The 11,647-nt window shown below is 36.5% G+C and overlaps 1 protein-coding gene across 3 annotated transcripts in view; it reads left to right on the top strand.

Annotated features, from left to right (window-relative positions):
* Positions 1-11,647, top strand: part of LOC138739342 (septin-11-like) — a 66,909-nt gene that overhangs the window by 32,542 nt on the left and 22,720 nt on the right. For all 3 annotated transcript variants that reach the window (XM_069891172.1, XM_069891170.1, XM_069891171.1), the window contains exons 5-6: positions 10,785-10,946; positions 11,349-11,445. In XM_069891172.1, the coding sequence (XP_069747273.1) occupies positions 10,785-10,946; positions 11,349-11,445 (259 nt within the window). The remainder of the gene's footprint in view (positions 1-10,784; positions 10,947-11,348; positions 11,446-11,647) is intronic.

Genomic DNA, 11,647 nt, shown 5'->3' with positions numbered 1-11,647 from the left:
AGTTTCTCTATAAACTGAAAATTGCAGAAATTAAGTGTGATATATTGGTTATATGGTATCAGAGGAAGAAATAGTGTCTAGAATCTTTGAAAGTGGGCCAGAAGAATCAGAATTTATTGTCACGAACATGTGTCACAAAGTGTGTTGTTTTGTGCCAGCATTATTGTGCAAAATTTCTATAAATTACATTTCTGTAAACACTTTATATAAAAAAAAAATTAAAATTAATTAGTGCAAAAGAAGAGGAAAAAGTGTAAAAGTATCTTTGGTTCATTGTCAATTCAGAAATCTGATAGCTGAGGGAAGTAGCTGTTTTTGTGCCATTGGGTGTTTGTCTTCAGGCTCCTTTACTTCCTTCTTGATGGTAGCAATGAGAAGAGGGCATGGACTGGGTGGTGAGGGTCTTCGATGATAGAAGCTGCTTTCTTGACACACCTCTTCTTGTGGATGTCCTTAATGGAGTGAAAACTAATGTCCATGATGGTGCTGGCCGAGTTCACAGCTCTCTGTAGCCTTTTCCTGTCCTGTGCATTGGCACCTCCATACCAGTGATGCAACCAGTTAGAAGTTTGCAAGAGTCTTTGGTGATATACCAAATCTTCTCAAACTCCTAATGCAGTATAGCTGTTGGCGAGCTTTCATGATTACGTCAGTACAAAGTTCCCAGGATAGACCTTCAGAGATGTTGACACCCAGTAATTTGAAGTTCTTAACCCTTTCCTCTCCTGATTTCCCCTTCTTGAAGTCCACAATCTATTCCTTAGTTTTGCTAAAGTTGAGTGCAAGGTTGTTGTTGAGACACCTCTCAACTGGCTGATCTTTCTCACTCCTGTATGCTTCTTCACTGCTGTCTGTGATTCTCCTGACGACTATGGTGTCATTCGTAAATTTGTAGATTTGTGCCTAGCTACACAGTTATGGTGTAGAGAGAATCAAGCAGTGGGCAAAGCATGCATCTTTGAGGTGCATCTGTGAATGTCAGTGAGGAGGAGACATTGTTACCAATCTGCACCGACTGGTCTTCCGATGAGGAAGCTGAAGATCCATTTGCAGAAGCCCAGGTTTTGAAGCTTGCTGACTGCTACTGAGAAGATGATGGTGTTGAAAGCTGAGCTTTAATTGATGAAAAGTAGCCAATATGTCAATTGGCATATTTGGTGTATCCAAGTCTTGAGAGAAACAAAAAGGATATAGTTAGCCTTTGATTACTGTCCTTTTCATTGTGGCAAAGAGGGTGACGAGCTACTAATCTTTTTAGGAAAAAGACCGATAAACCAGGAACTTGCACTGGTGATGATTGAATCTGTGACAAGGAACTTTAAGCAAAGAAGGTCCAAAGTGGGAGAATTTATTGGCTGAAACCTGGAATACAGAATGATTGTTGGAGATAGTTATGTCACATTAGGATAGTGTGCATTTCTGATCCCCATATAAGAACATATATTGTTATGAGAGCAGAGGACCCCAAAACACAGCATCAATAGATATTCACCAAGACAAATGGTTACTCAAACAAAAGTTGCTTTTAATTATCTTTAAACATGAAAACAAAATCACACTTTAACTTAACTTATCTAACCTAACTTAACCCTCTTCTAATTCTAAGCGCACGTGTATGTAATGTGTGTGTAAGTTCAGAAAAGTTATTTGGTTCACAGTCCAATCTCTCCTCATTCCTCCCAAGTTCACTGGTTGCAGACAATTCTTATACTGTGCACAGAATTTAACATTTATAAAGTTCATCAGGCTTTGGTGCTTGAAAGGTAAATGGTTACTGCTCAGGAAGGTTCTTGTCAGTTTAGAGAGAGATTTGTTGTTCCAGGACATCCACAACTGATTCCTTTTTAATCAGCCACTCCAGTGACTTGCTGATGAAACCTGCCCCCTTCAGGGTTCTCCAGATGATGACCTCTTTCTTTCAGATCACCACAGATTTTTGTTTTTCTTAATCTAAGTGAAAAATTAGACAGCCAGTCCTCTCCTCTTGCATGAACCACAAGGGCTTTGACCAGGCTGTCTTCCAAAATGGGGCTTTATAGAATGATCGATCTCTCTCTCTCTCTCTCTCTCTCTCTCTCTCTCTCTCTCTCTCTCTCTCTCTCTCTCTCTCTCTCTTTCCCCCCCCCCCCTCTCTCAGAAGGCGGCTCAGACAACATCTTTCATCTGTTGCCTTTACTAAACAACAATCCATTAGTGAAGTCTCTTCGGCACTTTCCAAAGCTCTTGCAAGAGCTGTGGAGCTGATATGTCTAGCTCCATTATTTCAAATAAGATCTGTTTTACAGTGTTTGTATGTAACCTACTCTAACAAATCTTTCCCACTTTATCTCCCCAAAACATATCTATAAACTTTGTCTCAATATAATTGGAGAGAGAGATGAGACTGCATATGCTGGAATATGGTGCAAAAAAACTGTTGGAGAAACTTAGCAGATCATATGGTGAAGAAGAGGAATTGATGTTTTGGGTGGAGAATGCTGTTTCATCAGGTTGTACTTGTACAATCAGATAACAATAAATTTGACTACTGATCTTACTTCAGGACCACTAGAGAGGATGCAGAGATTTGAAACTATGCCAGAGTTGGAGAATATTCATTATAATATAGAAAATCAATTGTATTCACAAGTCTAATTTATTTTAAAAGATTCAATTGATTTCATTACTGGTTTCTAGGGAATTTGCCAATCTCAGAAATGGGTTTGGTGAATCAATTGCAAATACTGGTGTATGGCCTGTACATTTAAATTATCTTGGCTTTTGCTGTTAAATGAAGAAATGAGAGAAATCTAAATATTTAATAGATTTGCTGTGCTAAAATAAGTAGACATTGGAGAAGAATGAAAGGAAACCTAGTAGGATCAATTAGCCTTTTAATAAACTCAATAGTCTCTACCAAAATGCTAATGACCTCAAAAATTGATTTAACAAAAGTATTGAAAATCTCATAGAATATTTTCATGGTGTTTGTAGTTGATTAGGCTTGATGTCTTTGAATCAGTGAGTGTTTTTTTTTGGTGGGGGGAAGGATTAATTTATAATTATTTATAGACCAGCTACTATTTCTTGAGTTATATATTTTATATTTTGTAATGATTTAACAGACTTGTGTATTTAGCAGTTCAGACAATAGTCAATGGTTCAGGCTGATAATCTTTCAAGAAAATTGGAGAGGGGAGAGAACAAATATGCTGTTAATTTCAGAAAAGACTGGAGATGGAAAAAAAAAGCAAGTATTTCTGTTAAGGTAGATATGAAGATTGTCAAGTTGAATTCATCCTGAAGCTGCATTTATAATTCTATTACAATGGCATCCTCCAAAGAGTATCTTTAACCACAAAATCTCTTATTAATTACAAATTACTCAAGTCCATATCTAAAATGGCCTGTTTCTACGTAAGTTCCATGACATTCTAAGAAACCATCCCTGATACACTCTGAAAATTAGTCTTCTGTAATACCTTTGCTAGTTTGGTTTATCCAATCAAAATTTAGATTAAAATTTCCTATTGTGATTATAGTTCCCTGTGCCCTTGACATTTCCCCATTTATGCCCTGCCTAGTCAAGGTGTCACATTTTGGGGGAACTATACTCCATCAGGGTTTTATCTGTGCATTCATGACTTCACCCCAAAATTTGTACTGGGACTATCCTCTACTTTCCTCTTCTGCAGTTACAGTTCTTCAAATACTTGTAGATTCACATCAATAAGTTTTTAAATTCTGAAATAATTTATATCATTTGAAGAAACTTCTTCCAAGTACATGTAAGTAAGGCGAACTAGGGGCAATACCAATCAACTATAAGGCAACCAAATTAATTATTAGATGATTCAACCGAGAAATGGTAAGGCAATGCACTTGGGGTAGAGTGGAGTATTACCAGAATGGTTCTTTGGGTGAGGTATTTTACTTATAAGATTAGTAGATTGCAGAGGCTGAGATTGTTCTTGAAGTGGAAGAGTTTAAGGGAAGATCTGGTGGAGGTTACAGTAGTATGATTTGTTCAGATAAGAGAAACAAAGAATAGTTTTTCCCTTTTCAAGAATACAAGGTTTCAGGCACATTAATGTAAGATTATGGACAAACAATGCAGGGTGGATATGAGAAAAGACATATTTATGCAGTGAGTGGTAGTGGCCTGGATCAAAGTCCATTAATTGATCAAATAAAGAATTAAAGGGAAAGTTTGGAGTGATGTAAAATGTATGATCCTGTAGAGTAGCTGAAGCTGATAAAATTGAAGGTGAGTTTGCTGTATACATGTAAGCACAGCAGAAAGAGTTGATTCAAACAGGAGATGTGTACAGTATAACCACTGTATTTTGATCATGGGTCTGGTTGATGTGCTTCAGGTCATCATTTTGATTGTGTTGGAAAAGAATGATCTATTTGCATGGTTCATCATGAATTTGACTACTTGAATTATTAATTTAATTTATCTGAATCTGTATGGAAAAGTTGATTGAATGGACTACTTCTAATTGAAACTTTTGTTCTGAAACTTTTTAGCAACACTGATATCAAAATAACATTTTTTGTGTGGAAATTTTACTCAATGATGCATCTCAAAAGTATTTGTTGTCTACAATGAAATTGCATTGAAGTATTAAAGATTATAAATTTGCAATGAGGTATTATTATTGTGCCCTGTTCTTTTGCAGTAAAGGGGAAACATTTACAGGTATCTATTTCCACCTCCAGCTAATCAAAATATACCTGGCTGTTGATCAGATTATGGTGAGAGCAATAGATAGAAAATTTAATTTCAAAGGAGCAGTCTGGAAATTGATCAAGTTATTAACAAATGTGTTTTTCTGTTTTAAAATAGACAAGTAGAAATAGACAAGTAGAAATGCCTTGGTAATATGAACAACTTCTTTACTTCCTCCAAAACACATTATTTAGATCTATTGCTGTAGTTATTTTATTTGGGCTCCATGAGTTTATCAGCCCTTGTGTAAACAATGAGACTGGTTCAAAAGGGCTCATGGGATCCAGGGAAAGTTGACAAACTGGATCTGAAATTGGCTTTTTCAAAGGGGTGATGATGGTAGACGGTTAGTTTTTGTTATTGAATGCTTGTGACTTGTGGTGTCCCAAAGGTGTGGTGCTGTGACTCTTGCTGTTTGCAATCCATGTGACTAGCTGGATTTGAGAGGCATTGATAAGTTTGTGAATTATATCAAGGTTGGTAGAATTGTTGACAGTATGGAAGGTAGGCTTGGGCTCCAGAGAAAGATTGTGTTGGTGAAATGGTCTGAAAATTACAATAGATTTTAATTCCAATAAATGTAAGGTGAGGCATTTTGGAAGCACTAATGAGGCTTGGATGTACTCCACTAGACCCTATTATGGTGCATAGAGGAACAAAGGAACCTTGGAATATAAATCCATAAATCTTTCCAGGTGGCAACACAGAGTTAGGAAGGCATATGGGCTACTGAGCGTCATTAGTCAGGGCATTAAATACCAAAGAAAGGAGGTTTGTTGGACCTCTGCTAGAATATTGTTTGCAGTTCTGGTCACCATGCTTCAGGGAGGGGGGTGATAGTGTTGGAAAAGGTGCAGAGGAAATGTACCAGGAAATTGCCTGGGATGGAGTAGTTCAGTTGTGAGGAGAAGCTGTTAGTTCTTTCTGGATTAGAAGAGGTTAAGAGGGAACACTATGTATATAAAATTGAGGGATATAGATATAGGCTGCAGGAAACTTTTCCCCGTATCAGAGATATAAAACAAGGCATAGATTTGGGATAAGGGGGAGAAGACTGAAAGAGGATATGTTGGACACCTTTTTACATCCAGAAAGTCTTAAGTACCTGGAATGCAATACATGAGAAATTGGTTGAAGCTGGGTTGCTAATGGCATATTCACTTTCTAGATAAGGACCTGAATTGTTGAGGCATTGAAGCAATGGACCATGTCCTGGGGAAATGGGATCAACACAGGAGCTCACTTTTTTTTGTGACTTGTAGGAGATATGAAGGTGCTGGACAGGACCGACTAATACTACATGCATGTGGATGTTGGGTTGAATGGCCTGTTTTTGTGCTGTATGGTTATATGATTAATATGACTCTAAGCCTTGATAATGAAGTCAGTCATTCATTTGGCACATCACATTGTAGACCTCAGCTTTTAAGGACTCTAGCAAGTAGCAAACCTTTGTGCAATGATCAAAAAAATTAGATGAAACTACTTGATAATAGTTGATTATTTAACAAAAACTAAGTTGCAAGGTATGGGAATGGCTTCTCCTTTTAAACATGAAACGATGTTCATTTTTCTGTGAGATTATTGAGTGTTTTGCTCTATTTTAAGGATACTGGTATCTAATCATTATTGCCATCCATAGATTGTTAACTCTATCCATATTTGAGGTGATGAGCCTGTATGATGGACTGTGCTACCACCCTGAGCATGCATGCATGCATGAATTGCAAACATAGCAAGTGTAATGTGCCAGATTTTATAGCCCTTTATTTAACTTGCACCCTTAATTATTGAGATGAACATCGTTGGTAAAGACACAAGCACTAACTCAGTACTTCATCTTAAAGCAACATTGTACTGTAGTTGGTAGCTCTGTCACTTTGTCTATTGCTACAAAGTTGAATTCTCCCAGTTATAATGATATAGCCAAAGTTCTTCCCATTACTGCGGCCTTCTGAAATATTGTTGGGTTTTTGATCTTTCATTTTACTTTTTCAAAACTGCAATTATTTTTATATTTACTCTTCACATTCTGTCCTGTATGCTGGATGATTCAAATCAGCTTCCATACATTGAATAATCGGAAATGCACAGAAGATAAAATCAATGAAATCAGTAAGGTCTTTAAAAAAGAGCACCATTAGCAAGAAGATCCTTTGAGGTTTGCAGTTGCAAATACAAATGGGCAAAAGTAGCAGGAGTTAAGATATCAAAATTCTTGGTAAAACTCAGAATTCAGGCAACTGTAATGTGCATTTGGATTTATTGAATATGGGTGACTCCTGCTTTATGGTAGTTTCGGTAATGGAAATATGCCTTTACAGAATTTGCAAACTATTACCAAAAAAAATTGTGATACAGAATTTAAAAAAGTTGTTCTCACAAAATTGTAGGGGAAAATGTCAGTGCATTTTTTTTGTTCAATTCTCATTTCTTGACGTATGTGCAAATTTTGCAGCTTTGCATGATGGAAAATTGTGATTTATAGACTTGTCATGGAACTCATTCCCCAACTTGTAACGGGGGGGACACCTTAAGGAGAGTTCACTTCTTCTTTTAATGTTTCCTGGAATGAAAAAGTCAGATATACCTGCAGTGAAGAGCACTTTTTTTAATGATTTATTTAACCCTTTCTTTAATTGTCAGGCTTTGGGTTAATTTAAGCTCTTTTATGAAGAATATTTCACTATCATCTTTCAAGAAGCTGTAAGTGCTTAATATTGAAGTTGCCAGGAAAGGTTCCATGAGCTAAATGGTTGTTCTCTTTAGATAAATTAAGGTGATTTTAATTGAAGTAAGTGTTTTTCTGGAGAGTGAAAAGTATTTACTCTGGGGAAATCTGGCACATTAACATCATTCCAAATGATCAAACCTTATTAGAACCACTTTGTGTTCAGTAGTGAAAATCTGAAACTTTATTTCTGCTCCAGTCTCCCAAGCATGGTGCAATTGGATCAACTCAAGTTTTTTTAAAGGCTGAAATTGAGCAATTTTTAAAGGGATATTAAGGAAATATGGAACAAAGGCAACTAGCTGGAGTTGTATTGTTGGTGGCCCATGGTCTAAGTGACAAAATAGAAATAAAATTATATACTCCTAAATTTCAAAAGCAAAACTGTGATTTGTAGTTCATCTTGACACAATTGATCTGAAAGAACATAGTAAAACATTTTGGTGCCAAAGAATATTTCTTCAAAATATTGAAATGGAAGGATTGATCCTTGCTTTTAGAAGGTAAGCAAACAGGTTATTGAATAAGGGTTTTATTTTTGTGAAATTTGGTTCATGTGCATATTTCCTAAAATGGTAGAAAGTGCATTTAATTCCTAGCCATATGATGGCAACATTTTTAGAGTCCATTTTTAAGTTTGGTTGTGGTGATCTTGTATTTAGTTTCTATAGAACAAACATTTAAAAAGAAATAATTTGCAGAACGCAAGTTGATGAGCAGATTTTTTTTTCAATAAAGCCATGTCGGATCGTGTGCTTTTAAGCCACAAGTTATTGTGAAAGTCATTTCATTTGACCAAATTATTTCTATAACTACCATATTTTTGTGCCTATAACACGTGCATTGTATGTTTTTTTTTACCATTCGGGTAACCCACCGTGCATTATCTGTGGATATGTGCTATACCAGATTTTTAAAATCTATAAAATTGAACTTATTTGAGCAACAACTGGTTCTCAGTTAACATGATAATTTAATTGCTTGAATGGAAAAAATGCTGAAGTCAAAAACCATATCATAACAAGTAAAATGCTGGACAATATGTTGAAGTCAAAACTTCTGAAATAACTAGCAAGTTAATGTCATCCTTTATTCATCTTCTTCATTATCATCCGTAAAACCTTTGAATCCTTCAAAGTCGGATTGTTCACTGTCTTCATTAAAATATGTTAGGATAGCCTTCTGTTACTGCAGTTGGTACTGACATGTCATCACAGTCGCTGCTTTTGCCATCAGTGGTGGGATCCTCATCATCAGTATGCTGGCTTTTCTGAACCACTTAGTATAGTTTCTGATGTTATCTTATCCCATGCTCTGGCAACCCATTCACAAACTTCAGTAGAAGTTGCTCTTTTCAAGCGTCCAGCTAGGGTGAATTCATGAGTGCTGTTCTACATCCATTCCTCCCATTCTGATCTGATGAACGTCTTGAATGGATGATTAATAGCAATATTGAATGGCTGCAATTACTGCAATGTGGGTGGCCACAGAATTTGTATTTTGTGTTGAATTCTCCTTTTGGGCTGCCATGGAATCCAATACGAATAACAATTTCTTTGGGGGGGGTGGGGGGGGGGCGGAAAACAGCCTGGTCTTGGCCTGTAACACCTTTCCACCCACAGTTTCATAACATTGGAGTCCATTTAATCTTTCTTGTTACAGTGTACCATCACAGAATTGAGCAGTTTTTCTCACGACATTGTTACTCTTAAATATTATCACTGGCATCAATTTAGCGCCACTTGCAGGACTACAATAAAGCACGACCTTTCATGTTTGGTCGTGATTATGGCCGCAGTTTTTGTTCCAGAAGCATCCACAGTTCCTGTGGCGGGGATGTCAAAGGTAATTGGGACTTGATCCATGTTAATATCATCCGCAGGTGTGATTCTAAGTTCATAAATTTAATTGGCTATGAAGCAGCGAAAATCAATATTCATTTGTTCCCAATCTTCCAGAAATCACTAACCTACGGTTGTTCTAGTTCTTACTGACAATCCATTTCGCTTCAGAAACTTTGATATCCATGGAAAATTCGCCTTGAAATCTGGGATGCCTCTTTCACATGCCAATCGCTTTGCTTTCATCTGAATGATAATTGCAGTTGCAGCCTGATTTTGTTCTCTTCAACTAAGAACCTATTCCTTCAAGTCAGACTCTAACTCGAGCCATTTAGCTTTGGGGCCACAATGTGCGTGTTTTTGTGGCGGCTGCTTCTCAAGCTCGTCTTTCTCTTTTCTCAATGGCGAAAGGATGATTCGTCAACCTCGAACTCTCTTGCTGCCGCTCTGTTGCTGGTTTCTGCTGCTATCGTAACTGCTTTCAGTTTGAAGTTGGTGGTGTAAGTTTTTCATTTGATTCCTCACCTTGTGAAAACTACTGGTACTCTAGATCGCAAAGGTAATATGCAAAGTGCTAACTGCGAGGGCCTTTTATACGAATTAGGCTAGATCAAATACAGGTGATAGCTCTACACACTGATAATGTTATCTGCGCATGTATTGCTTTGTTTTTTGTGACTTAGGACATATGAAGGTGCTGGACAGGACCGACTAATATTACATGCTTGTGGTATATGCATGGATGTGCTATACGAGAATGTTTTTACATAGTTTTAAGATTTTCTGTGCGGTATATGAGTGAAAATACAAAACTTAGCAATGGATGCATTCTCTTTAGTTACTCTGAGATTTTCTTATTTTTAGGAATTTTGATTATCATTTGTTGTGTTGCACTAAATAAAATAGCATGGTGATTCAACTCCAGTGTCAGCTCTATCATTCACTGTGATCACGGCTGATCTTTTACTTTTGTTCCATTTTCTCAGAGTAATCCCTTTTTCCTTGATTCCTATAATATCCCCATATCTATTGCTATCTGGCTGGCCTACTAATCCAACATGCTTTTGATAGAGAATTTCAAAACTTCCATTTGGTTGATGGTTTATTTTTTTTGGTCCTTAATTACCAATACATTTGCGACTTTAATTCCAGATTCCACAGCCTCTTGGTGGGTGTTTGGTGTGGGGAGGGTGGGAATTGTTAGGAGACATTATTTCCCCCCCTACCTAACTTGTCAATTATATCATCTTGCACTTGTCAGTTTGTTTTCGTTCCCTCTGCAACTCATATGTTGCATTGTTATAAAACTAGAGAAATTGAGTTTCAGGCAACAGATTTTAACAATGCAATGTAAGCAGCAATGTGCATTTGAATTTTTGTACAGCAGAGAGAGATATCTTTCATTGTGTGGTATTTACTTTAATAAAACTTATGTTAAAAATGTAATTTATCCTTCCAGAACCTTTTATAATAGCTATGGATGACATTGTTTTTGTAGGTGAACATCATTCCAGTGATTGCGAAGGCCGATACCATTGCTAAAAATGAACTTCATAAATTTAAAATCAAAATAATGGGTGAACTGGTTAGCAATGGTGTACAGATCTATCAATTTCCAATCGATGATGAAACAGTGGCAAAAATTAATTCAACCATGAATGTAAGTAATTTAATGCAAAATTGTATTGGTTTTTAAAGCTGAATTGAACTAAACCGTCAATGGGATAAAGGTAGAAGTGTATTCCAAAAGTAGAATATCAAATTGAGAAAATATTCTAATTTAACTGTGGCAAAATATAGCTGCATACTTTCAGCACTGCTTGACTAAATTTCTCTCATTAAAAGAGCAGGTGTTAAATTATAGCTTGAACTTTTGTGTATCTTAAATGTTTATTTTTAAACTCCAGGCAAATGCTTCCAAAATGAAATGAATGTTGGCAGATGGAGGAACCATTTAATTTTAAGATTTGTGTTCTATGAACCTAAAAGAGAATAAAGTCAAGCATGTGGAAGTTCTATAGAGTTGTTTGTATGTCATTTCCTTTTATACCTTAAAATTTAGGGCCATCTTCCCTTTGCTGTAATTGGAAGTACCGAGGAAGTGAAAGTCGGGAATAAAATGGTTAAAGCTCGTCAGTACCCCTGGGGAGTTGTTCAAGGTAAGCAAATAGAACTCTTCAAAGATTTTGATACATACAACCTAGACAATAGAGAGGGTACATCTATTTGACTTTCTTGATATTTAGGTTCTACATTTCTTTTTGATTCTGTGGAAGATTTTGAAAAACTGTTTTCATTACCATTTCATCTTGGACCCTTGGATTTTGGAAGTTCAGTAGGGATGTTGCATGTGTAGTGAAT

Source organism: Narcine bancroftii, chromosome 7, assembly GCF_036971445.1.
Source record: "Narcine bancroftii isolate sNarBan1 chromosome 7, sNarBan1.hap1, whole genome shotgun sequence".
Lineage (NCBI taxonomy): Eukaryota > Metazoa > Chordata > Chondrichthyes > Torpediniformes > Narcinidae > Narcine > Narcine bancroftii.
This window is presented reverse-complemented; position numbering and strand designations above follow the sequence as displayed.